The sequence below is a fragment of the Lasioglossum baleicum genome, chromosome 1 (assembly GCF_051020765.1).
Source record: "Lasioglossum baleicum chromosome 1, iyLasBale1, whole genome shotgun sequence".
Taxonomy (NCBI): Eukaryota; Metazoa; Arthropoda; class Insecta; order Hymenoptera; family Halictidae; genus Lasioglossum; species Lasioglossum baleicum.
Window position 1 is genome coordinate 11,822,164 of NC_134929.1, and position 27,174 is coordinate 11,849,337.

The 27,174-nt window shown below is 36.0% G+C and overlaps 8 protein-coding genes across 14 annotated transcripts in view; 5 read left to right on the top strand and 3 right to left on the bottom strand.

Annotated features, from left to right (window-relative positions):
* Nucleotides 1-437: 437 nt before the first annotated feature.
* Nucleotides 438-6,479, bottom strand: Geminin (geminin DNA replication inhibitor). Of its 2 annotated transcripts, none has more exons than XM_076421746.1 (5): nt 6,195-6,479; nt 5,645-5,727; nt 5,167-5,291; nt 4,907-5,079; nt 438-4,837 (listed from the first exon to the last, which is right to left on the bottom strand). In XM_076421746.1, the coding sequence occupies exons 1-5, from the start codon at nt 6,246-6,248 to the stop codon at nt 4,778-4,780; spliced, it is 495 nt and encodes a 164-aa protein (XP_076277861.1). In that variant the 5' UTR covers nt 6,249-6,479; the 3' UTR covers nt 438-4,777. The 2 variants fall into 2 exon arrangements, with proteins under 2 accessions (XP_076277861.1, XP_076277854.1); XM_076421739.1 differs by having other exon boundaries at nt 5,645-5,760; nt 6,195-6,475.
* Nucleotides 2,314-3,734, top strand: LOC143211181 (smoothelin-like protein 2). Its single transcript, XM_076428649.1, has 5 exons — nt 2,314-2,356; nt 2,398-2,473; nt 2,838-2,961; nt 3,114-3,265; nt 3,611-3,734. Exons 1-5 carry the CDS (start codon nt 2,314-2,316, stop codon nt 3,732-3,734), a joined length of 519 nt encoding a protein of 172 aa, XP_076284764.1.
* A 294-nt stretch (nt 6,480-6,773) lies between the features above and the next one.
* On the top strand, nt 6,774-8,757 carry Spt4 (Transcription elongation factor subunit spt4). Of its 4 annotated transcripts, none has more exons than XM_076421834.1 (6): nt 6,774-6,922; nt 6,983-7,047; nt 7,125-7,231; nt 7,315-7,391; nt 8,001-8,135; nt 8,617-8,757. In XM_076421834.1, exons 2-5 carry the CDS (start codon nt 6,985-6,987, stop codon nt 8,117-8,119), a joined length of 366 nt encoding a protein of 121 aa, XP_076277949.1. In that variant the 5' UTR covers nt 6,774-6,922; nt 6,983-6,984; the 3' UTR covers nt 8,120-8,135; nt 8,617-8,757. The 4 variants fall into 4 exon arrangements, with proteins under 4 accessions (XP_076277949.1, XP_076277940.1, XP_076277958.1 ...); XM_076421843.1 differs by having other exon boundaries at nt 6,791-6,903; XM_076421825.1 differs by having other exon boundaries at nt 6,784-7,047.
* LOC143207674 (uncharacterized) lies at nt 7,387-11,985 on the bottom strand. The gene is made up of 6 exons (XM_076421371.1): nt 10,112-11,985; nt 9,660-10,029; nt 9,404-9,567; nt 9,179-9,320; nt 8,955-9,097; nt 7,387-8,848 (listed from the first exon to the last, which is right to left on the bottom strand). The coding sequence occupies exons 1-6, from the start codon at nt 11,258-11,260 to the stop codon at nt 8,624-8,626; spliced, it is 2,193 nt and encodes a 730-aa protein (XP_076277486.1). The 5' UTR covers nt 11,261-11,985; the 3' UTR covers nt 7,387-8,623.
* A 370-nt stretch (nt 11,986-12,355) lies between these two features.
* Nucleotides 12,356-13,233, top strand: Mago (mago, exon junction complex subunit). Its single transcript, XM_076421798.1, has 2 exons — nt 12,356-12,562; nt 12,633-13,233. Exon 2 carries the CDS (start codon nt 12,694-12,696, stop codon nt 13,132-13,134), a length of 441 nt encoding a protein of 146 aa, XP_076277913.1. The 5' UTR covers nt 12,356-12,562; nt 12,633-12,693; the 3' UTR covers nt 13,135-13,233.
* A 1,254-nt stretch (nt 13,234-14,487) lies between these two features.
* On the bottom strand, nt 14,488-17,375 carry LOC143207823 (lysophospholipase D GDPD1). Its single transcript, XM_076421639.1, has 7 exons — nt 17,055-17,375; nt 16,909-16,951; nt 16,622-16,803; nt 16,148-16,368; nt 15,958-16,091; nt 15,741-15,858; nt 14,488-15,671 (listed from the first exon to the last, which is right to left on the bottom strand). The coding sequence occupies exons 1-7, from the start codon at nt 17,176-17,178 to the stop codon at nt 15,546-15,548; spliced, it is 948 nt and encodes a 315-aa protein (XP_076277754.1). The 5' UTR covers nt 17,179-17,375; the 3' UTR covers nt 14,488-15,545.
* A 382-nt stretch (nt 17,376-17,757) lies between these two features.
* Etl1 (SWI/SNF-related, matrix-associated actin-dependent regulator of chromatin, subfamily a, containing DEAD/H box 1) lies at nt 17,758-22,765 on the top strand. 2 transcript variants are annotated; one of them, XM_076421333.1, is made up of 13 exons: nt 17,758-17,984; nt 18,083-18,229; nt 18,509-18,639; nt 18,708-18,895; nt 19,082-19,310; nt 19,573-19,906; nt 19,977-20,251; nt 20,325-20,462; nt 20,540-20,863; nt 20,937-21,238; nt 21,323-21,535; nt 21,625-21,731; nt 21,793-22,765. In XM_076421333.1, exons 2-13 carry the CDS (start codon nt 18,124-18,126, stop codon nt 21,945-21,947), a joined length of 2,502 nt encoding a protein of 833 aa, XP_076277448.1. In that variant the 5' UTR covers nt 17,758-17,984; nt 18,083-18,123; the 3' UTR covers nt 21,948-22,765. The 2 variants fall into 2 exon arrangements, with proteins under 2 accessions (XP_076277448.1, XP_076277457.1); XM_076421342.1 differs by lacking the exon at nt 18,083-18,229 and having other exon boundaries at nt 17,759-17,984.
* Nucleotides 22,766-25,295: 2,530 nt separating this feature from the next.
* The window catches only part of LOC143207714 (proton-coupled amino acid transporter-like protein acs), a 39,128-nt gene continuing 37,249 nt past the window's right edge, over nt 25,296-27,174 (top strand). For both annotated transcript variants that reach the window (XM_076421472.1, XM_076421481.1), the window contains exon 1: nt 25,296-25,766. In XM_076421472.1, coding sequence (XP_076277587.1) covers nt 25,731-25,766 — 36 coding nt within the window. In that variant the 5' untranslated portion in view covers nt 25,296-25,730. The remainder of the gene's footprint in view (nt 25,767-27,174) is intronic.

Here is a 27,174-nt window from a genome sequence, read left to right on the forward strand (position 1 = left end):
TCGCCTGTTTCTAGTCGCAGAGTTCCTCTGTCGCGTTGTATACGTCCATCGCGAGAACCGAGTGCCATAGACGTGACTATTCCGAGAACGGAGAAGCTAGAATTAGGGGAGTGACATTCTCTCGGCGAAGAGCATTCGAGAGGCAAGAGGAATTCTGTGTTTAAGAGAACCTCGGAAGAGAGCATGCATCGGGACATCTCGCAGGAGCATCGACAAAGAGGATCAGCGATCTTTCGTGTCGTCAGTGATCGAAGGGGTCGCTGAATAATCGTCGAGGAAACAAGACTGAATGCATTCTCTGATTCGCGTTCTCGATCGAGCACGAAGGAGGGCGCGTGTGCTTCTTAATCTTTCTTGTGTCCTTTTCTCCCCTTTCTTTCTCTTTCTCACTCCATCTCTGTCTTTATTCTTCTCCTCCTTCTATATTCCTTTCTTTCTCTCTCTCTCTCTTTCTTTTTCTCTTCTTTTTTAATAAGCCTCGAGTCGCGCGCTGCGAACACGTTTTGCGGACGGACGTTGAGAGTCGTGCTAGAAGGTCGTGCCAAACCCCGAATAAAGCAGTGAGTCACAGCCCTTCATCTTTGTTGATCCTTTTTTGCCGCGCAGTAGCGTGTTAGCTTGCACCACCCGGACTCTGCACGAGTTTAACAAACGTAGCACCTTCACAGGCGCAAGTAGAAAACCTTATTAGAGGCGACACGCGACACTTACACTCACTCACGCACACACAAACCCCCGCGGCTCTCTTCGTGGGGACGGAATATTGTACAGGGTGATCCGAAATCGGTGGTCGAGACGATTCAACCTCAATCGCGTGATTCACGCTCGTGAACCAACCTTGATGTCTATGTACAAAGGTCGAACTACAATAAGGATAAAGAAGTCAACATTTCTGTGACACGAACGTATTTTAACGTAATCGTTGTAAACTTGAACTTGTGTACGAACATTGAATCAGCATACAATAATAGCTTTTTGCCGTAAAGCCGCTATTGTTCTATTAATGTTTTGACTTTAGCTACGAAGATCTTTCGTTCGACCAATTTCAATGAACAAAGACTCTGTGGTACTATCCACTAAATTTAAAGGATCAGAGTACGGCGGAGAGCGAATATTAACAAAAATTCTCGTCTGCCATTCGCGGAACGCCCGGTGCAACAAGCGGAAAAATGCTTCCTCCGGTTCTCGAAATTAATCATATTAACACCTATCCGCAATCCGACCTTGGCGGGCCAGGCCACCGGCGGACTGTTTCAGGACTCTTTTTTACTTAACAAATCAGCAACCGTTAACAGCTCTCTTTCAATAACCGTATCCTCTCGACGCGACGGAGGGAGCGATTTTCGACGTTCTTCCCGTCTCGGTTTTTTCCGTCTCCATCGAAGAGTCCGGGGCGATCGCAAATTACCGTTCGATCGACGAGAATATAATTCGTCCTCTATCGATGCAAAAATAGCACCGGTCCCGGCACATGTGCATTTATTTGGAGATTGTAAACATTCGGGACACGGGCCAGCCAAGTTTCAAACGCTTTATTCGCGGAACCCACAGCGTGGAATCTCTCTCCTGACGTGTTTCGGTATTGCGATTGTAAATCCAGCGAGGCCCGAGAAAACTGCGCCGCCATTTTGGTGTCCACGGCGGGTACCGGTGCGTCTTCTCTGTGTGTGGGTGTGCGATCGCACGCACGCGTACCCGCTGCACCCGGGGCGGCGGAGCAGGATTATTTAAACAATTATACCACCTATACGAGCACACCAGCCTTTTTAACTCTCTCTCTTTCTCTCTCTCTCTTACTTCTTTTTTTTTGGGTTTTGTTCTTTTCTTCTTCTTTTAGCTGAACGAAGTTTCGCGTGTTTTCTTTAATCTTCTCTCGTAAGTTTTTTTTTTCTTGCTCACAGAGCGATTTCGTGATCGCCTCGTTGCAGCTCACGAAACAGAAATGAGAACGAAAGATGAATTTGTGCTGGATCGAGTCGTAAACAACATCCTCTTCGTTTTCGTTTTCTTTTTCTTTCGATATTTTCATGGATTTATCTTGTCCGCAGTCGAGGATGTTATTCACGACACAATCCGACAAACAAAAATTATGCAAAAATCACTTGCAAACACAGAAATTCGCATGATCAAAGAATCGCGACGAGGTTGAGAAACGAAAGATGTATTTTTTTTTCTTTTTCGCCAGATCCTTCTAATAATTCTCACATGCGAAGCGATTTATTGACAAACGTTGGTTTTTTTCTTATGAAACATAGGCATAGCGATGATTAACAATCTTTTTTTTTGTTGGTCCGATGACAGATTGCGTGATCAATGATAAACCCTAACGTTTGCGCTGACGATCCGATTGCTATTGGTTTTTCTAACTGGCTCAAACGATCCTCTTCATTTTTTCAGCCCGCAAGAAGCCGCTATCGCCGTTTGCCAAGTTTCGTGAACTCGACAGACAAAATAGCGCCGCTTCGTCACCGAGGTAATTAAAAACAGTTTACGATCATTGTCTATTTATAATTAAGAGAGCTAATTTTCTTCTTATATACTATTACGAACTCCATATATCTCTGGCCACCCCATAAATAATGCGAGTTTCCTGCATTTTTTAATGTTGAAATACGAAAGCATTTCATCTGCCAAAAATATAGAAATAAATTGGTGAATTTTACGGGTTGACCCGGTGAGTGCACGAAATCCCCAGTCCAAGGAGCATCTTCCATTGTAATCGAATACACAAAAACGGCGTACCATTTGCTGTATGCGCAGTCAGTTACAAATTCGCTGAGGCTAGGGGGGCTGGTTCTTTTCGGAGTTTAACGCGCGTCTTTTCTTTCTATATTTAGTCCCGTAAAGTCACCGGCAACAGAGTTTCGATTCAAGTTTACCGAGCCAGCAGTGAGGGACAACGCGGCCCAAATAAAAGAGAGGCTACTGGCGTGGTGCCGTTCCAAGACCAAAGAGTACGAGGTAAATCCGCGTTGTAAAACGGTTATTTACAGAAACGGCTGGTTAATTGCGTGTCACCGAGTAAAATTGATCCGGCAGCTGCTACCGTAGTTGCGACACCGTTCCTGAAAACGCCAATCACGTGTTTCCCCTATCTATTCTTCCGTTTGCAGAACGTGCAGCTGGACAACTTCTCCACAAGCTGGAACAACGGATTGGCATTCTGTGCTCTGCTTCACCACTTCAGACCGGAAGCGTTCGACTACAACTCTCTACGGCCGGAAAACCGCAGGATGAACTTCGATTTGGCGTTTAGTAAAGCCGAGTACGCATTCTTGTCTCTTCCCGACAACTTCTATCGCTGTTTACATTCGAAGAGTTTACTAGACTCCACTCGAAATTGGAATTAGATGTTTGCTTCAAGACATCTGTTGAATAGATCGTAAAAGAATTAGATGTCTAACAATTATGACTAGACCGTGGATTTTATGCGTTTATGACAAAAATGAAAACGTTAGGAGAACTATTTGCAAGTTTCTAAAATCGTTAAACAGAGAAAGGAGTTTTTGTTTGGCTCCTGTCTCGTAATTGACGCGGATAATGTTAATTCTGCATAAAGATCCGTAGTCTAATTATGAGATTAAGTCTGATGTTTAAAAACGTATTGCAGCGAACTCGCCGGCATCGTACCGTTGCTTGATGTCGAGGACATGGTGATGATGCGAAAACCGGACTGGAAGTGTGTCTTCACCTACGTGCAGTCCATCTACCGCCGTTTCAAGGACGAGGATTAGAAGGCCTAACGTCCACGCTTTTCGACAGCGTTCCGCAGTGCAAACCCGACGTTCACCGACTCTCGCGAGACGGTTCTATCATCCGTTGAATTGGTCATAAAATAAAAAAGTGGTCGTATCCCCCGTCTCGAGAAGGGGAACAATCCGATAAAGTACATACACTCGAAGCGAAGCCCTCCGTGCTGAGAACAGTGAACATAGAAAGTTCGCTTGTCGCGTATCCCGCATTCGGTAGCGTGTCCGAGATAATACTTTACGCACGACTTCCGGACAGCCTTTCGAACTTGATTACTTTTTCACGAAAACATGTTACCCGATCATGGTGCAGTAGATAGACGGTAAACGATGGCTTTCTCCGACACGCAGTGGCTCGGCGACCAAAACCTGTCGACGAGTAACACTGGTCGATTGCTGCCAAAACCGACATTAGCGTTGATATTTTTTCAATGGAACTTAAGGTGTTTTATGCCAAAGATTTGTGAAATAAATACGTGATACTAGCAGTCTCTTCATTGACACTATTATTCCCTGGAATAGGCTCTGAATAATGTTCTTCTTTTGGTCAAGTATGTAGTTAAAGAACTGTCCCAGGTGGTTGATGAGAGAATTATACAAGTAGAACATGAATTTAACGAAACAAACGGAGGATATTGATATGAAAAAAAACAAGTTTAGAAAATCTGTTTATTAATTGTAATTAAAATATTCTATATATATGTATATGTAAATGTATACTTAGTGATATAAGTAGTATACTCGATGAGGTAAACGTGTTTATGGTCACGGCCATTGTCTTTAAATAAGTAGGAAGTTATAAATGAATCTTTTTTTCTGTTCATGATTACGAATGAACTTAGATGACTAAATGTAACTAGAATAATATATAGAAGCTCTTTCATTTTTCGTTGAATGAACATTTACTCAGACTTTTTATTATGCCGGACGTCGTATCAGAGACGGGAGCATCAGATTTGTCTCCAATATGGAGACACTTATATTTCGAATCATAAGGCACCAAATTTGGCACTTGTATAAACATTAAATTACAGAGCACTATCGTCTAGAGAATTATTTATACCGTTTCCGTCTTCTCCAAGCATATCCTGAAACAAATATTGTATTTAAGGATTATTTTTATACTGTGTGAAAAAATAGGCAACTGCTGAACATACTTGTAAAACTTCGATGAGTGCTCTGGACTCATCCAACATTTCTTTATATACACGATTCTCTTCTTCCAGTTTCTCCACATGATCGGATAACTCCTTGTTCTCTTCTAAAGCATCTTGCAGAGCTATCCGTCGCCTTTCTGCCAGCACCTCCCAATAGTTTTCGCTAGGTCCGGCTATTACAAATAAACAAATAACAAATTTCAGGTAAACGATTATCTGTATCTTTACATTTGCGCAGGCATTAATATCTCCGATAGTACCTTCTGATGTTAAATCTTCGACTTCTATCAGAATCTTGTCTCCTCTTGCAGTTTGGACAGCTTTATCTTTGAGCGTAGCTTTTTTACGTTTTGTAGTATCATGTTTTGGTTTCTCTGTTATTTCACTGAAACGTAAAGGCTCTTTTGCATAATACAATCGCAAGATATAAGATATCAATTATACTACTCTGAATGATTGTTTACCAGAATCAAATAAATTTTCATAGAACAAAGATAAACCTTGGTAATCACCAGACTGCGGATTTTATGCATTTATAACAAAAATGGGTATGTACAATTTAAAGCAGTGAACATATTCGAAAGATTTAAGGACATCAGTGTATTAGTTTCAACTGTATAAGATAATTAAAGAAGAAAAAATTTTCTAGGTGGCACTTGTTTCTTGCAATTGATACAGAAATTTTTTATTTTGCATAAAGATCCACAGTCTAGTAATAACAAAATCAATTGTACTTACGATTTGAGACTCTCTTTTGTGGCCAAGGCAGATCTAAGCATTCTCCCACCACCAACTAAATTTTCTTTGTCAGTGGCTGCTGGCTGCAAAACGTGTAAAGACGGTCTGACCTTATCCTGTTTCATTAAGAAAACAAAACTAGATGATGCAATTTAAAGCCGTTGCATGCAATTATTTGAACAGCATAAATAGACCATCGCATGAACATGATGAAACATAAACGAACATAATATTATAACTGAATTGGTGGCTGGAGCAACGTTGGATGTGAAATATTCTTCAGATCATTCTTTATATTATCCAACATTGCTCCAGCCACCAATTCCATTACGTTATATGAAATTAGGTATTAGATAGGTATTAGATGGAAAGCCTCGAAAATGATCCTCGATGAAACGGAAGAATGTGAAAATTATTTCTCGCATTAACATAATGTTCGTTACGAATGTGGAAACCTTGGTAGGTACGAGTTGGTTACAAATAATGATTTTTTGTTTCCGTAGGAATCAAATTCAGTGAAATATAAGAAATATAAGCATGTTTTACTAACCTCAGAGGCAACAGTTTTGGCGCCAGAAACTTTCGTACCACCTCCAGGCTTCATGGTGTGGCCGTTAGAGACGCAAGTCAATTGGGTAATACGAAGAAATTCCGGTAACGGTAATCGGCTAATGAAGCAAGTAACTGTTGATGGATTACTCCTTCCAAACTTCTAAAAACGACGAATGCTTGTACCCAGAATGCAACGTTTCCCGCCGTTAACGCATTACCATCTGCAGCAGATGATCTGCTCCAATGCTCCAATCTGCTCTGCTGGATTCAGCTGGATTCTTAAAAAGCGATAGTGACAACAATACAACACTAAACTTCATAGGAAGTTTCTATATGGCTTATTGTTGTTGTTAGACGTTAGACTCTTATATTGCTCTTATATATATATATATCATATATATTTATTGATACATGTGAACGACTGAAACCTGAAGTCCTGAATAAAAGGAAACGTTCTATCTCATATTTTCTAATTAAAATTATACTTATATATTATACTTTGCATTCGAATATGGTAAAGCTAAAGTTGAGAACCCCTTTAATGAGAACTCTGCCCATTTACAATAATTCTCTGTTGTTGAAAACGAGACTTTAAACAGATGTAACTGGTAAACTGTAAACATGTCCGTCAGTTCCGTGTTGTGTCAGTTGACTTTGCAACGTCCTGGACTCCTGGTGGCCGCTGAAGGTCGTACTTTCACCACGTTGTAAGACGTAAATCCAACTGTAAGACATTCTTTTCGAAACATATTACTTGACAATACGTTAGTAGCATATTTTATATAGCAATGGAGACCGTTCCTAAAGACTTACGAGGACTGAGAGCATGTTTGGTTTGTTCTTTGGTTAAGGTACGTTTATAATTTTCTGTATGTAATGTACTTTTTATACATTAAACATAGTTATGAATATTACGACCTCGTTGTAGACGTTCGATCAATTCGAATTCGACGGTTGTGACAATTGTGATGAATTTTTAAGAATGAAAAATAATAAAGATAATGTTTTTGACTGTACAAGCTCCAATTTTGACGGGTAAGTTATTAAATGAAAAGATTTAACAAATATTTTGTCATATATATCAATTTGAGAAATTCATTTACACGTGTTGCTTTCAGCATGATCGCCGCTATGAGCCCGGAAGATAGTTGGGTTTGCAAGTGGCAAAGAATAAGTAAGCAACAGTTAAATTTTTGTAAGCAAGAGAATTATTTTTACTTTTTATTGTTGTACACGTTTACAAAATTATAACAGTTACATTGTCTTATAGTAAATCAATATCAACCGTTATCTCTTCTGTTCTATATTATTTTGACATTTGAAATTTCGCAAGTTTTAAGTCTTTAAATTGTTGAATTTTTTTTTCGCTAATTATCCGCATTGGCAGTGCAAAATGACAACAATAGTAAATCATATTTTCATGAAATCTGTGTATGTATTTGAAGGCAGCATTTTGTACAAGTTTCGAAGCCAATATTTTTGTTACAAACAATGTAGCTGTAGCTAATACAAAACAATGCAATACGCATATTAGTAATTGAATAAGTTCCTTTGCTTTTTGAGATCCTTAATGTTAAGATACTATGGTACATTTATACAGATGTTTTACTAATATGTATGACAATATGTATAGTTATTAAGGAACATGCCCATGTGCGTACACCTGATTCTATGTTTAATGTGTATTAATGTATATTTTGCAATCTCTTTTCGTTTCTTTTACAGGTTGTTTCCTTTCTGTTTTATAATTAAACTAAAATCACTCGACCGATGCAACTGAGATTCTCTGTTTGTTTGTTTGCAGATAGATTTTGCAGAGGAGTATATGCAATATCGGTGTCAGGACGTTTGCCAGCGGGTGTTATTAGAGAGATGAAAAGCAGAGGAATAGTATATAGACCACGTGATACGAGTCAACGATAATTTTGAACTTGTAAATGTAAGACCACTACTATATTTTTATTGTAATATTATATAATAGAATAATATTTTAATTTTAATCTCGTTCCCCTTCGAAATTCACTATGAATTCAATAAGATCCTCTCGAAAATATTAACTCGATTTGATTGATATGAACTTTTGTTCAGGTTTAAGAGTTCAACCTTTTTTTTTTGAGACTACGCTTATAACGTTGTAAGACATTTTTCGAGATTTTTTTTCACCTATTTGAAAAGACTATCGTATATGTGTATATTAATATATCGTTCTAATCTTTTCACTGCCTGTACAATAATATCTTTAATAGACTAGCCTGTAAGATCTTGAATATGTTCAGATTTTTTAAGAATATATACAGTCCATACGGTATCCATTCTTTTCCCTAATGTTAGTCTGTTATTTTCTACAAATCTCTCGTGTAATAACTTGCCGAGTATACATTTAAAAATCTCTGAACATTATTTTTCTTGTTTTTACGCAGATCAGTATCAAATGTGATTATTACCTGGACACATGTTCAACTGTGTATAGAAAGACGGATGCCGCATCATCGGCAAATGACTGTTAACGCAATTAAGCCATAAGTTTGCGCAAGTTACGTGATAATTATTTTCATTATACACTACCCTCCCACTAGTAATAACGGTTAAGCAAAGAGAACAACAAATGGCTTCTCCTTGATGTAAAGGCCAAGCTGGTAGTTCAGTAACGATCTGGAATTTTATGCGCAATTATGAAAAGAATACACGTGAATGATTTTTATACAAGAATATTATAACGAATAAAATATACGTTTCACGTAATGATATTTTTACTAACCGGTATGTTTGCATAAAATGGTTCCATCTCTGCCCAAATCCGATCAATATCCATTAGCAACTCATCAAATCCTGTTATATTAATATCCATTTCTTTGTAAGAAAAATTAACGCGTCTACAAACCGCTGCAACTTCGGCCAAGTCTGACGAGAAAGAACAGAAAAAATATTACACAAATTCAGTGAACATTTTGCGATAATTTGCACTTTTAATAAGATGCTTACTGCAGAGGAAATTATATCCCTGTGCTGAATTTAATACTTCGTGTAAAACGAGTTCCGAGCTAATATTTGTAAATATATTTGCAGCTACTTGTAACAACAGTACACAACTTTCCATGTATTGCTTCCATTCCCAGTATTCTGACTATAGAAGTGCATACATTAAGAAATTGTTCAGTTTTTACTATTATTCATAAAATTGTATATTACGACGAAAAATGTAATCACCTGATGCGCAGTTTCGACTACTTGTTCATCTTCTGCGTTTGAAGGTAAGAAAGACTTAAGATCTAAACTAGGCACAGATCCTGATCGAGTTAGCACGTTCGGTGCACCATTTATGAATTCTATACTATTAATTGATATGGCATCTTCCTTTTGAAGAGCTTTTCCTACAAATCAAGCATTATTATTACTATCATCGTTGTCTTTCTGTGTACAATTGAGGACAATTAATGATACAAATAAGACAATCGTTATTTACCCATTTCTAATGAACGTTCTTCTGCAGCATCCTCGAATTTAAGATTGTCAAATGATTCAGAGCTCTCTGGAACGATATTGAAATCTGTTGCATTTGCATTACTGTTAGGTTTCGACTCAAAGTCTGTAAAGATGTCTGTATAATTCTCAGCGTCTACAGCATTTGAAACAGAAGCATTGTTAACGGGTTGTTCTGCAGATACAAATTCTCCAAATTCATCTATCGATTGATTGCTATGGCTTGCGTTTGAATCTGGTTCCGTTGGTACAGTTGTTTCCTGAACCAATGCACGCAAGGCACTGTACTTATCATTGTTAAGCTGGATACTCATTAGGTCCTGTGGATTAATCTCGGATTTCCCTGATGGAACCTGCCAATTTTGCGATATTAATGAAGTAAATGATATAAGATAATATAAGTATATGTAAAATAATACTGGAAAAATGCATTACCTTTTCTGACCATTCTGTCTTGGTTGAGACATCTTTCTCACTATTGAAATTTACAACTTCTGTGCTTACGTGATCTTTAACATTTTCGCTATGGTCCTTGGGCGGATCATTATTCCTTATCACTGTATCCTTAAGAATTACTGTCTTAGATTGATTCTTTATTGTACACTTAGGAAATAGTTCCGATAAACATTCCAGAGTAGGCTGATCTTTATTCTGAGATGTTAGGTTTAAAGTTGTAGTTGGAATTTTTGTATGGACAGTATTGTGTATAGACTTAGCATTTATATTATTCTTCTTGGACTTTTCTACAGGTTTCTTAACACCTAAATTATGATTTGCCAGCCTGCTACCAATCGCGGAACCTTGTTTCGTGTCCCAAATGGGTACACTCGGAATGTTAGGAACCGGAGCGCTTTGAAACTCGGAGAAATCATCGCACAGATCTGCGGCGGACGAATGCTTAGAATCTAACTGAAAGCGGTTCGTTGCTTGCTTTGTTTCTTTAAATGTATTGTTCGTATCCCAAACGGTGTTAGAAGACACATGAGATTTATTATCAAAAGAAGAAACTTTCCCAGGTACATTGTTCATTGCTTGTGTATTTAAATCGGAAGATATGACGCCGTGTTGATGAAATTTTGTCTTCCCTTTTACTTCCGACGTATATCTCCCGTCTGGGCCGATGAAGCTGACTTCTGTGCTATCGTTGAGGCTTTGAAATTTAGCTGCGGAGTTCAATTGCGTTACAGGCTGTAGATTCATGAAACATTCTATATTCAAATACGGAGTAGGTGGAAATGGAAGTAGATGTAATATATCTAGATTATTAAAAGTATAAGAAGCCTGTGCCGCAGCGACCAATGCAAGAACAATATACAGCTCCTGTTCGGTAAGCTGGCCAGCATATTTTTGATTCGCCAAGTTCCATATGTGTCCAAGAACTTCTGTAGGTAGCTGACTAGTGAGCAACAAGGGAAATACTTTGTTGGTATCGACAAGTAGCTCAGTTTGCATTCCATTGGACCTGACCTTCTCTTCTCGCACTGCTTCCCATACCATCTTATAGATCGGTGGCAAAGTAGTCGAGTTAGTCCATAGCCAAGCTGGCAATTGATTCAGTCTTTTGTCCATGTGAGCTTTGTTCATGTTCGATCGGTAATCCTTGGCTGAGCGATCGCTATGACGAGCTTAAGTTACGTGAACTCGTCGAGGAGGATAATCTCATCCTTCAGCTTATTACCTTGGTACATACATCAACGTTAACACTGTAAACATTTCACTGATTTACGTGTGGATCTTTCGACATTCGCGCGTGTCACCCGCCGTTGAATCCGCCGTGGACAATTTTCATTGTGAACAGTTGTCTGGAAACGCCAGAGATTCTGATTGTTCACAGCAATCAAAATGATTTCGTTCCGAAATACTTAATGCGTGGCACAGAACTTGACAATTCAGATGTCAACGGATCACCACTGGACAACGTCCTCTTACGAAGGCCGATTCGCGACAAGTGCTGACAAGTGCGACGACTGCGACGGAGTTTGTTCGAAATTAAGATGCAATAAACTGCTTCATGATCCAATATGATGTTCTTTTAAAAAGTTAGAATGTTTAAATGTCAATAAAACGAACATTTTCATTGTTCTCCAAATTGAAATTTATTTTATCCAATATCCAATGTTCAATTGAAATGTTCCCAAACGTGTTATTTCCAATTATCGCTCTATTAACATATGCCATATACCATATATATAAGTGTACCTACATATATAATGTCTTTTAAAAATTTGAATATAAAAGACAAGTAAAACGATTTACAATAGCTAAAAGAGTAGATTATGGTAAAAATGAAAATGTGCTACAACTTCAAGTTTGGACGATTTTCACCCGCATTCTATATATATATATATATATAGCTCAAGAATTATGAATCGATATGAGAGTTCCTTTTTGTGCCTATAGATATTCTTCAATTGTACAAATTAGTAAATATAAAAAAATCCGCGGCAATTATATGATTCAATATTTTTCTAATCATGTTGGACTGTTTGTTTCATTAGTTGGAGACAGTTGGAGAAATTATCGAAAAATTTTGCGACGCCATCTATTCATTATTGAACATAATTTATTGAGTTACTATAGATTTTAATTCGTAATTATTATAGCGAATAACATAATAGATTTGGTCTCGGTTGCATTGATAAACTGACCAAAGTAATTACATGTGTACCACCCTAACGTTCAAATATCATCAAAGAGATGACACTCTATAACGTCGTTGACAATTACCGGAATCGTACCTCAATACAAACATAAATCGACGCGTATGGTAAACATATGAAATTAGCGAATTTATGAGAAATTGGTGTACAATTTATAGTATATCAGTATCTATTATTAAAACAAGCAAGGAGGTGGGACGGTGGGACTGATCGTAGTCACAAAAAGGTACGTGAATAACCTCACACTTTGATGCGGCTTCGATGATTCGGTTTCAGAGATGTTTATTCCGTTTTAGTTGGCTCGTGAATCATTAAGAAATCTTTGGATTAAGTTCAAGGTTCGCTTAAGACCGCACAATGTCGACAGATTTCTATATACGTTATTATATTGGTCACAAAGGGAAATTCGGTCACGAGTTTCTAGAGTTTGAATTTAGGCCGGATGGTAAGCTACGATATGCAAACAATTCGAACTACAAGAATGACACCATGATCCGTAAAGAAGCTTATGTGCACCAATGCGTAATGGAAGAACTGAAAAGGATCATCCAGGACTCTGAAATCATGCAAGAAGATGATTCCCTGTGGCCACAACCCGATCGAATTGGTCGCCAAGAACTAGAGATTGTAATTGGAGACGAACACATATCGTTTACCACTTCGAAGACTGGTTCTTTGTTGGATGTTAATCAATCACGCGATCCAGAAGGACTACGTTGCTTTTATTATTTGGTACAGGATTTGAAGTGCTTAGTATTGTCCCTTATAGGTTTACACTTCAAAATAAAGCCTATATAAACACTTGTAATTATGTTTACATGCTAAAACACATTTAAATAATTATAATGTAATTACTTCACTTTAAGGAAATACATGATAATTTTTAACTATCTCTAATTATTTTACCTGTGATTGTAGTATTAGATATCAGGGAATAATGAAACTGATACAAACAGAAAATGAATCAATCTTTAATTCTATTGTATCTAAATAATGTATATGTTCTTCATTTAATCATGGTGATACAATAGAAGTCTATACAATGCTTTAGTATTCTTTTTAAAAAAATTACTGATAACTAAATAGTATAAGATGAACGAAAGCAGGAATGCTTTATTTTACCTGATATTGGAGAAAGGCTGTATGGTGAAAGTACAGACACTGCCATTATATGTAAACAAGAAATTCTACAATGTGAGTAATCGTACTTAAATAGGTTATCATTTTCTAACCCCCTATGTTATGGTTTCAAACGATTGGAGCGTCTCGATTTATTCTTCCATAACTTAAGTATCGTTTATATTCTATATTAAAGAATAATGCACAAACGTAATATTTTAAGTTACGTGAACAATACATCGTATTCTATATTTAAAAATTGTTTATATGCAGCTTTTTTTATAATGTAATTCTTCTAAAGTTTAATATTGTATATTACAGTTTAATGTTAGTTCGCATATTGGCAACAATTTGTTTGTTACAGAAACAAAATGTCATCGGAAGATATATCTAACAATAGCAGTAACAATAGTAATGTTGACAGAGTTGTCACCGATTCTGTACACGTAAGGTTTCGACAGATCCAAGTACATTGTGAAATCTGCAATTTGGATTTTGTTGGGAACCACTCGGAGATCAAGAAGCATTTCAACAGCTCTCACCCTTCTAAGGAATCGTGCTATTACTGCGGAGGAAAAGTATTCGCTTATATTCAAATACCTATCAATGGCTCCAATGAAGAATCGAAAAGGATTATTTATCATAGGTGCGACAACACTTAAATAAACATTCTCTCTAGTATACAAATAACACGGAAGATTGATCTTATATATTTATATTTATATACAAAAGATATTTCTTATACAATGTTTTTATATTATAATGAGCAATACGAATAACAGTAAATATGAGATCTGAGGCTTCCACGGCCCTGCGTTATACAGTTCCCACTGTTAAGATTTTCGAGTATAAGACATATCCTGGAGGAATTATTTTCCCAATGACGAAGCTAGCGACGATTCTCCTGAAACGCTGGGAACATAATTCCTCCAGGACATGGATTACACACGAAAGCCTTAACAGAGAGAACTGAATAATAAATATGTTCTAACGAAACTTATAGTAAGATTGTCATGAAATTCAAAAACACGATTGAAAGATGCGTGTTAAAATTTATTTCAAATACAAAGGTACATAGATTTTGTATATAATCTCATTATGTGTAAGCATTATCTCATAATTTGTATAAAAAGTGTTTGTATTGTCTTTGATATTGTATCCAAGACAGATTCTTAAAATACATAATGTAATATTAATTATATAGATTCTCCTTAATGTACGCATTGCGTTTCAATACAAAAGTTTTTGTACGACATTGAATAATAAAAAAGGAACATTTTTTAAGAATATAAATAATCAATTTTATTGAATTAACAGAATAGAATTATTAATTTGTGAGTTTTCTGCTGCAGTTTTGCATTATAATTGTTTTTGTTAATTCGTTGCAATCGTGTACGCTATTGCACTCTAGAAAAGTTTATACATATTTTGTGAAGGAAACACTGTAGTGGGGAATAATGAATATAAATATAAAAATAAAATAAAAAAATAATTTATTACTGACTCATCTATTTAGTAGTATGTAACTTTTTATATTTGAAGATATGTTGCAACCAATTTCAGACAATAATACTATAGTTATCAGCGAATTGCAACTGATATCAATAATATGCGTCACTCATTGTTTAATGGCAAAAGTGCAACATAATAAATGCCATTTCACGTAAACAATGTTGTTCATAAATAATTCAACTCCACATTAATTTCAAATGCAATCGAAATATCATTTAAAGTACCGTGATTGTACATATATTTAGCAAGATGTCTGACGAACAAAATTTTCCTCAAGAAACATTTTATCATGGACTCTTAAATGAAATCTTATCCAGACTAGATTAAATAATTAAAGCATTGTTTACTTGAACTTATAAATATCTTGCTAGTTAACAATCAATTATATTGCAATACTCTGTGCATACATTTTCGCAGGTGAGTTATTCTTATTCTTTGAAAATAAGAACAAATTGCTTAATAGTAGATGTACGTGGACTTGTATGTAACAGTCCATACAACCAACTTTGGAGTAATAAAATAGTTAGCGTCTAACATTCATTAATGCTACTCATTCAAACTTCCCTATTCGTAGTTTTCTATTCAAATGTATAATTCTTTAGAAATAGTTTTAGTCTTGTTGGATAATCTGTTATTACTCCAGTGGCTCCAAGATTAAAGGCTTTTTCAAAATCTTGCTCTGTATTCAATACCCAAATGTATACCTGTAAAAATTGCGTTAATAATATCCACTAATCAATTTGTAATCCATGATTACACGATTTTAAACTTACGTGTATTCCACGGGCTTTTAAATGATTAAATAAGCATGGCCTCATTAACAAAACATTGGTAGCACGTATGATTAATTTTTCTACAGTCAAAAATGTAGGTTTTGGGCTTCTTGTGCGTCTATGATTACAAACACATATTAATAACATTAATTTAATTTATTTAAATACTAATTTAGTTATTAACTTAATTTAGTATTCAACAAAGCATACAACATACCGTAAATAGATAGAAGGTAAAAATACTTCCAGATGTGTTTCCCTCAAAGGTACAAATGGCAACAATCCTGTATACGTTAAAAGTATTAACAGGGCTACACGTCGCATAGAAAATAACAAATTTACATTTGGATTCTGCAAAGAAGTTAATATTATTTACTGTTAAACTATTTTGACTACATGTTAATTACCGTTCTATAGCACTTCTGTGTTATTTCATTGTTGAAGTTTCCCCATACAGTATATTCCTCTCGCTTGTAATCTTTTATTAAGTTTGATACTTTCTCTATAAGCTGGTCGTCGTTAATTTTAATATCGATATTTACCGGCATATTGGGGAACGCTTCAAACACCTCTTTTAACAAGGGAATTTGTCTGTTTTCTTCACTTTCCGGGCCAATGTATTCTGTATCTGTTAAATTACTATTTTAAAACTTTGAACGTCTAATAAAATTATGAAAAATGCTCAGAAATATTCTATGATTGTAAATGGTTCTGTTCGTGATAAAGATATAAAAAAAAAATATATTTTACCTGTACTTTTCTATGTTTATAAATATCTTAATAGTTTGTTCACATGTGATAAATGTTAAAACATGATACGCTGCTCCCATTGAAATAGAAGAACCCAATGATATGTTTTTATAATAAATATTTAGAACTACCTGGTTCAAAATCAATTGGAAGACGTTGCTTTAAGAGTGGTAATTCTTTGTAATTTAATTCTGATATATTCTTATTTGTGCCTGCGCTACGCATAAGATTCTGATCATGACACACAACCACCTCCCCGTCCTTTGTGAGATGACAATCTAATTCTAGCATTTGAGTTCCAATTGCTATGGCCCTGAAATAAATATCGATCTTATTAAAAATGTACAGTAAAAAATTAAGGAAGTTATACATATCATCTTATATAATTTCTAAACAATGACTCAGCATTTCGACTCACCGTCTGAATGCATACATGGTATTTTCATATCCTTCTCCAGCTCCTGAAAGAAAAAACATTGTATTTAGAAATATATTCTACATTTTCAGAAATGTGATGTTAAATCATCGATACAAAAAACAGAGAAAGAAAAATAATAAACGAACCTCCTCTGTGGCTTATGTGTCGACAATTAAATTTTACTACTTTCTTTTTATGCAGCAACGTAGGATATTTAAAAAGTACTATCGATGTCAACACGTAACCTCCTATTAGTGTGTACAGCAACATTTTTTATTCGATTATTGTTCACTGGCGCGTCGTGTTATAACAGGTAATTCTCCATTAACAAAATTTTAATTATTCTTAAATACAACAAGGCAATTTTATATCCGCGTCAGACTACATAATCGTGACTAAATTTAGTTTGACGCCTACTCCAATGTGCACTGGATACAAATACATATCAACAAATGCGAGGTCCTACGGGTGGAATCGCACGAGTTTCTCATTTTCAATTCAAATTTTTCCCGCGCATACATGAAAACACCTTATAAGCTCTTTCTTTTTATTCTCGTTTATATACCTTATTTTATTATACGCGTGAAATGAAATATGAAAAACTTGAACGAATCAATGAGCGATTTATACGATATACAATTTAAATACTAATAATAATAAGAAGAAAACAGTGAAAATATATTGCTATATATAGAAGCGTGTTTATTTATAACAATATTTACAATTTATATCTGATATTATGTATTGAAATATTTATCGCTTTCAATGCTTTCAATGAACAAAATTTTAATGTATATATATAGTTAATTACTATAATCCGACTTATGACTAATTTAATCAATAATCCGATTGATGGTGAGATACTTCGAATTAAATCATTAATTACATAAAATATATCGGTAAACTTTGCATCGGCAAGTAATTAGAAAAATGTAATCAACATTGTGGGAAAGAGGGATAACCTACGACTTCTTTCTTTTTTATAATAAAGTTCTATGAAATAAAGAGATCGCGTTGGACGACTGCAAAATCACTAAGAATTCAGAACCCAGATATTCCAAGTAATTGGTAAATAGGTAACTATATTAACCTGTTGGACGTCTGTCTTTCTCCCTAGTTCGGAGCTTTTCCGAATGCACCTGTCAAACGTGTTTTAAAAGCTACCTTTATCTAGAAAAATGTGTTTCCGGCAGCGTCTCTCATTCGTTTGACGAGATGTCGGATTCGAATTCGCCGAAAACAGATACGAGCAACCCAAGCCTCTCAGGAAATTTGCGTCAATTTCGATTCCAAAAGAAACAACTGAAACCATTAAACATGTGTAAGGATCCGTTTATTCTCGATTTTCAATTTCGGAGTTATCATAATCAGTGTCCATCTTTTGTTGTTGTTTTATCGAACTAGCTTGCGTGATTATTATATTTTTTGTTGCGGCTAGAAGTTTTGTACGTTTGTGCACGCATTGCATTATTCGTATTCAAATATAAATCGAATAATAAATTATGCATTTTTTCTAGTCAGAAGTTATTATTGTTAGTAACGTTGCATAAATAATTCTTGTAGTAACATGGTTATAAACAAAGATATTGTTTTTGTTTAGCGGACGATGACAGTAATCATGTTGGGTCTAACATACAGTTTCGACGCAAGGCAGTGAATGTAATTGAGGATAGCGATAGCGATGTAGGCAGTGCTTCTAAAAATACAGATTCTATGGATCGCAATGATAAGGTAGATTTATTTGAGTATGTGTCGATTCATTAATCAATGAATAGATATAAAAGTATTTATTTGAATAGGAAGTACATAGCAACACAAATTGGAATAGCGATGATGGGGTAGAGATAGTCAACATTAAGAGAAAAAGGAATTTCAAAGGCTCTCCCAGAGGCATGAAGAAAAAGAGAAGAAAAGTTAATAGGGAAGAAGAAGAAGTAGATGTCGATTCCGACGAAGGAAGTTTCAGCAAAGAAAAAGTATTTGATAGGTAGGCATTTAATAAATAGACTGCAGATTTTATGCATTTATGGCAAAACCGGGTGAGTGTAATTTCAAACAGCAAAAAGATTACAGTCTAATAAAACCACTAAAGTCTTGCAACAAATTCAAAGGAGATTTATGTTGGCTAAAGATTCGTGTCATAATTTTAATTTTCTCTTTCTGTTATTTGCAGTGACGAAGATTCTGATATGGAAATATCTAACGAGCTCACTGGCGATAAAAAGGCAGTTCTTAAATTTATGCAGACTTCTCATTCATCGGAACTACTTTTAATGTCACAGTGCTCTCAAAAGAAGGCAAATGCGATCATAGAAGCACGGCCGTTTGAGGACTGGAGAGATTTAGTTCAAAAGTTCCAAAATAATAGATATTTGGATACAGAACTATTGAATTCAGCTCAAGTAAGAAATGATTTACACACCTTTGCTAACACATTACATATCTACCGGCGATTATTCCATAATTTTTGGGAGTTTATGGCCTATGCTGAGGATTTTTGAATAAATTTTCAACAGCAATAGAAACTTCAATTGTATATCAAAAATCCATCCTTATCAACGTAATCTAATAATTTTATTCGAGGACTATTGTGTAAAAGATGAGTAGTATGTGTAGGTATCTGTATTTGATATTATATTTTTTAATGTTGTTCAAATAAAATAGGAATTACTGGCCACAAGGAATACAGTGGGAACTCTGATGAAGAAATGTCTTCGTTTGTCTACAAATATAGAAAAGGCTGTAGCGGCAGGTGTGTCAGCTATTACAAAGCAGCCAAAAGAATTATCACCGAATCTAACACTGGCTCCTTATCAAATGGTTGGTTTAAACTGGTTGGCTGTGATGCATGCACAGAATGTGAACGGTATACTAGCAGATGAGATGGGTTTGGGTAAAACAGTGCAAGTAATATCCTTTCTCACTTACTTAAAAGAAACTGGTCTCAGAGATGAGAAAGGAGGACCCCATTTAATAGTTGTTCCTAGCTCAACAATGGGTAAATACACATTATGAGCGTTTTGTTTTAATTTTTATCTTCCAGTTTATCACGTCCTTGTAATTTGTAGAAAACTGGAACAATGAGTTGAATAGGTGGTCACCTGGTTTGAAGGTTGTACAATACTATGGTTCTCAGGAGGAGAGGAAAGAGATGAGATTTGGTTGGCGAAATGGTGATCTAGATGACGTTGATGTTTTGTTAACGACATATAATTTAGTTAGCAGTACGCCAGAGGAACGGAGACTATTCCGAGTTATGCCGATCGATTATGTTGTCTTTGACGAAGCACACATGCTAAAAAATATGAGCACTATTAGATATGAGAATCTTGTTCGAATCAGTGTACGTATCTAAAGTAATAGCGTGTTAATTTGCGTGTTTCGATAGACGAAACTATATGATGACATGTTTGCAGGCGAAACATCGAATTCTATTGACTGGTACACCCTTGCAAAATAATTTATTGGAATTGATGTCTCTTTTAATATTCGTAATGCCAACGTTGTTTGCTGGGAAACAAGCCGACTTAAAGAGTTTATTTTCAAAAAATCCAGTAGGTATTCAGTAGAACTGTGACATAACCGTGATCACAGGGATGTAAACTGTGTAAATCAATGTATCACATTGCAGAAATTACCGTCAGTAAGAAATCCTGGCGAAAAACCGCTGTTCGAGCAAGAGCAAGTCAAAAATGCAAAACAGATTATGAAACCTTTTGTGCTTCGTCGATTGAAATCCGAAGTTCTCCGAGATTTGCCAGAAAAAAGCGAACGCTTGATAAGAGTTCCGATGACGGATAAACAGAAAAAAATGTATAGAAATTTGATAGCCGAATTTTCAGCGGAGGCAGATCAAAGCGCGGAAGTGAATGGAATAGGAATGATGATGCAGCTGCGGAAGCTGGCGAATCATCCGTTGCTAGTGCGAGACTATTTCAACGAATCCAGACTGAGAGTAAATTTTAGATGTTTGTTTAACGAAGAAACTTTCTTTTGGAAAATATTAATTATTTATAATTTTTCTTCAGATAATCGCAAGTAGGCTGGCAAAGGAACACGGATATAAACAGAAGAATCCGGACTACGTATTTGAAGATTTACAGTGGATGTCCGATTATCAGATAAATCAGTTGACAAGAACATATAAGAGCTTAGCTGGATTAAGCTTATCGCAAGACCTCATCCCCGGAGCTGGGAAATTGAATGTGCTGGACGAGCTACTGCCAAAACTAAAAGAAGACGGCCATAGAGTGTTAATTTTCAGTCAATTTACAATGGTATTAGACATCGTAGAAGAGTATCTAACAATTAGAGGGAAAACATATTTAAGGTTTCTGTCATATTTTATTAGTTGACTTTGATTTGTGATCTGATAGTAGGTTTAGATTACATTGTTTCGATTTTGGAATTCTAGATTAGATGGGAGTACCCCGGTAACAGATAGACAATTTTTAATAAATCAATATACCGAAGATGAAACTATATTTATATTTTTACTGTCCACGAAAGCTGGAGGCTTAGGGATCAATTTAACAGCCGCAGATACCGTTATAATACACGATATTGATTTTAATCCATATAACGATAAACAAGCGGAAGATCGTTGTCATAGAGTAGGCCAAACGAGGTATGCTGTTAAAAAACAATGTATCAGAATATATTGTGCTATTGGTAAGAGTGTACGATTAATTCTAATAATGACATACATATTTTTAGACCAGTTAGCATAATTAGATTATTAAGCGAAGGCACTATAGAGGAAGGCATGTACGAGATAGCACAGGATAAATTGCATCTTGAAGAACAGATCACACGCAACGAAGGTGGTATCATCGATTTTTTTGGCTCGCGATCCAGTTTACTAAATATTGTATTTTCTTGCAGAAAATGAGAATCAGGATAAAAAGAGTGTACTGAAGCTACTTAAAATGACATTAGGTCTAGAACATAACAGATCTCTATCGCTGTCCCCAACAAAGAATGTAAAAACCACTAATGGGGCGATCGACAACGAAGGAGGAAGCGACATAGAATTCTAAAAGTACTCTTACACTTAAACATATTTTGTACTAGTTGAAAATTTTATGTCATTTTTGTAAGTGTGTTCTCGAAGTTTTTGATACAATACTGTTACAATTGCACAAGAAACATCCGATTTGTAAATTAATCCTGTGTGCTTCTTTCGGGAAGCGCATATGAAATTGTGCCCGGATACATTTCAATCAACTATGTCTATACGTAGGAATTGTTCTTATGATCTTTTAATATTATTTTGTACATCACGTTTTGAGCCGTTCTTGTATTTATATCCGTATACATTTAGATAGAATTTTAATTGTAACTTTTTTGTGTTTTGTGTATACGTTCAAATATTTATATAGCGTGTGTTTAGGCGAATATTGAAAATTGCTCGATGTATACACGAAAAAAGAAAAAAAATGAAATTTCAGGAAATCAAGAAAACAAAAGTTTCTATTACGAGTAGCCGCATAATGTGAATAATCCGTTGAAATATACACATATTTATTTGGTATTAATGTACACAAACATTCCATCAGAGATTACTTAATCAATGTATGTACATTGTACTGACAGCATCGTGCCGATTATCGGAGTTAAGTTATTCTCTTGTAATGAATTTCTACAATAATTCCATTATGTTCTGTCATGCGAAAAGAATGCTAGCTTAGGCGATTCTCAAGGTTAAACAAATTGTACGAATTTCAAATCAGATATTACCGACAATGAAAACAAGTATCTCAAAATATATTACGAATTTTTAATACACGCTTTGTAATTATTGTAATTGTTCAACAATCGAATAGTTATAAGGTAAATGCAACATTAAGAAATTAAATTTCAACTGATTTGTAACACATCCTTCTTTTTCTGTGTTGTCCATTAGTCATAGATTTTATATCGAAACGGAAAAAGATGTATTTTATTAAATTCGTAGAATACGAAATCGTTCTCTGAAAGTATATTATAATCTTTCGTTTTATTAGATATTCACGCTGACTATTTATATTTATTGTTGAACGCTTATCACTATTGTTGTGCTACAAAAAAAATATTGAAAATCTTTGCGATGCTATCATGTATGTCGTATGAACTCATCGAGATTGGCATCTAAGATGAATCTGTAGAATGTTGCAGTAACCGCAAGGTGAAAAGAAAATTTCCATATCATTATTATTCAAATGCTTTTTTATTTGTAGTAAGCGTGTAGTGGGCAGATTACTACGATTAGCATGATAACAATATAAATGCGATGTACAAGCAAATATAATGTCCCTTGGTTTTGGAATTTCCTGTACATTCTATAACATTATAATCGTTACATAAGAAAAGCATGGTATGTACCCATAATTCCTACGATACACGTTTACCCGAACAATACAAGGTATCTGGCGATCATAATATTATCGCGATACCGATACTAACACATGGATGAAGTTCAACAAGTATCATGGTAAATTCTATGCCTTTTATCTGGCGTGCTTTCGCCGCCGATAATCCGTGACGTAAAACCTAAAACCGCATATTTCCAAGATCGGAATCTAGTTGTAGAATGCCGTCGTCAGAAAGTGCAAGAGTCCGGAAAATTCCTGTGACATTATCTAAATAATCCTGTCGCACCGTGGAACGAGTATGTAAAATAACTGGACGTGCCAATTTCTCCATTGTCTTCGATTTTATGGAAAAATTGTTTCGGGTACAGTTACGTTATTTCAAGGAGTACGAGGAAATAAACGTTCCACTGTGCGTCAGTGTAACTTTGACCATTATATGGAAATGCCCAACTGGAATTATATTCGCACGAATCTCATAATTGTACAAATATATGATTTTGAAACACGCTTTTTACATAAGTCATTGATTGTGAGACATCTATTCGAATAATGAAAAACCAGAAAACAATCAAGATAACACAGTGAATTGTTTTCAGCGATTCGTGAGTCATATTGCCATTATGGTGGGGAGAACTAGTATGGAGGGGGACAGATGATCGAGAGAAGGGATGAAGATTAGAAGGGGAAAAATTAAGTAGGGAGGGGAAGATACACGCGGTAGCACAATGAGGATCCTAAATTATGCTACTTACTTTGATAAATAAACACGTATACTTCGTGAAAATTTAACTCCTCCATGTTATCGACACATTCGATTTTCTTGCTTCATTGCTTCTCTTTTTTTTTAGAAAGATTACATTCGAAATCTCTTCGATTTCATGTCACCTTTCCTTTTCTTTCATTCAGCCGATTATTCATTCTAGCTCGGTATAAATCAACAATCTTTAGAGTTCTGTTGTTCTCAAAGTTTCCAAAAATCGTACAGATTAATTCTGGAACATGAAAGCTTGACTTGTACCACTTTTCGTATTTTGGCGAGGCATGGATGAACAAACCCGAAGCACAAAACGCTACTAGAAGAGAGAATTTGTACAAATTATAAAAACGAAGATGTACTTTAGGAAGTGATCATCCGGATCTGGCAGTTTTTCCATTATTCGAGGATCAGAAACGATGAGGAACAGGTAAATTGCGAAATATGTAAGTATAATACTTGCGGCCACGATCAAAATTTCTCGAAACTTGTCAAGCGAGTACTTATATTTCCGCTACAATCGTCATCTAAATTAATTTTACTGATACAATCTAGGTTCATCCGACGTCTTATCGCATAATCCTTAGCAATATTGAGACACGATTCATTATCTACCTGTTTCTATTATCTATGCGCGACAGAAAAACATCCTGTTTATTTCAGATTTTTAACTAATTCTGTAAACATAATTCGTACGCAGTTTACAGCAGACTTTGACAAAATCTATCTACAAATCTATTGTCTACAACTATTTCATTTTGATTACACAATCTGACAAATGTTACAGCGAAAGAAAATTTGAAATGTCAAGCTTCATTAGGGTTGAAGTTGGATCGTTACGATTTCTCGCTTATCGAGATCGAGACGTCACACGGTAGTCGATAAGTGCGAAAACTGGGGCAAAAAGAAACAAATTATTTTAGAAGTTGAAAATTGTTGTATAATTTGAGTCTGATAAGGTTTCCTCGATTGAACTTCATTTGTAATTAAATTTAAAAAAATAGATTTGTCTCATATGCTTTGTATTTCGAGTCTCGTTACAACAGACCTGATGGTGTTAAGTAATTGTTTGATAAGAATGCTACATCTACGAAGATCAACTCCATCATTTGCGTGTAAATAAAATGTTCGAGAGTTGCCGATTTTTGAAAAAAAAATTGATCACTGCGACGTCGCGCGGTGGGTCGCGAAAATCGATCTCTCGATTCGATAGGAAAATCGGCGGCGGCAATCGGGGCGCGTTCTCTCTGCCTTTCGTTCGTCCTGTCTAGTGGGGAATTACGAAAGGCAAAGTGTTTCTACGACGAACAACCGGCTCTTCTGTGATAGATTTCGATCTCGAGTTAGGCCTCGTAAGGTAGTCGAGCCGCATCGTCCCGCTGCGTCCGAATCACGGTCCGCGAGTGACCAGCAAACGAAATGGCAAGAGTGCGGTGTGCCGTGTGTGCCGCGATGCTATATAAACAATACTTGCCGCGAACCGTGATCAGTCGAGTTGCGGCGGTCGTACCTGTCGCGACACAATATAATGCATCGCACCATAACAAACTGAACGGAGAGAACCGGTTGTCCTTTTTCCGCATCTTTCGTCGCAACGCACGCTCTCATTTGACTTAACCTTGTTTTGTTTGACCGTTCGATCGCGTTCCGCACGTACGATCTCGCACGTGAATTTACCGCATCTCCCCTGTGCACAGAAGTGACCGATCGAAGCCATGTCGCATGAAAATTTCGGATTTACCTCGAGCACGGTGAGTGACATTGTGTTCTTACCCTCTTGTTTACGTCCAGCCGTTTCGTTACCCGCGATGTTTTCACACTTTGCTCTCGTCGCCGTCTTTTGTTTTGTTTATACTTTACACGCGCACGTGCGCCGCGTCGCGCCGTCCGTAACCGATTTTTCGATCGATGTTGGAAATCGCTTTTCCATTTGGATCTTCGAATCGCTCCAAATACTATAGACTGCCGTATAACCCAGATCAAAACATTGTTTAACCTTTTGGGGCCGGAGTTTAAATCACTAGAAAGCTGGTTCGGAGTTATATATATATTATATACAGTATTATATATATTATATACACAGTATTTTTAAATAATTTTTTGATCGCGTTGTACGGGAGCCTACTGTGTTCGATTGTTGCGATCATATACCTTTAAATAACCTTTATTGCTATTCGTTCGATACGGTACAATCGATATGGACTTTGGAGTAAGGTGTAGGTTTTTGTCGAAAGTATTACAATGTATTATTTAAGGTCAATGTTTAGTGAAATTCCATTATATATTTGGTTTGTTCTGAAAGTACAAGGAAAACATTTGAAATGAATTGTACTGTCTATTGCTTTCGAACATGGCAGGACATCGATTGTGTATTATGGTGTTTCGAGAATCGAAATTTCGGGTCGAACATTATCGAGTCTGCTCCGGTAGCGATACAATCTGTGTTTGTTTAGAGTTCGTTGTGCGTGACAGACGTGATTAAATTGGGTACAGAAAAAAGAATGATTGGTGTTCTTACGTATAAGTACGATTTGAATTAATTAACAACCAACTTCCGCGTTCTGCTCGATAATTTCCATTAATTATATCTACACGAGAGCGTACTTCGTCATGAATTGAAACGCCTCAGGACATTCGATATAAATAAGTCGAAAGAAGGTAATTCAAGAGTAATTTAAAGATGCAGTGCCTTTGTAGAAATATCAGTTGTTTTTATCATTTAATTTAATATTTTCTGGTAAACGCTCATTTGAGCTCGTCTGGAAACGATCGAACGATGATGGATCCATATTGGAATCTGTCAATCGATCAGGACTTTGTTAGTCGAGATAACGATCGATCCGTCAATCGGCACGTTTTATTCGAAATCAAATGGTTCGATTATATACCTCGAATTCGCTGCGAGGTGATTGCTCGCGAACTCCGGAGGGAAAGGAAAGTCAGCGTTCAACGAAAAATTCTCGTTGAAGGACAATATCGGCTGGAACTGCGTGCTGTGTGACGTTAGTATAGGACAGGAAGTCTGGAGTTCATACGAAATGAAACGGAACGAAACGAAATGAAATGAAATGAGTACTTTTCTAACCTATGCAACAAAAGAACGGTATGGTAACCGACTGTTTTCTCTCCCCGTTAAAATTCTGCGTCATTAGGTCGTGA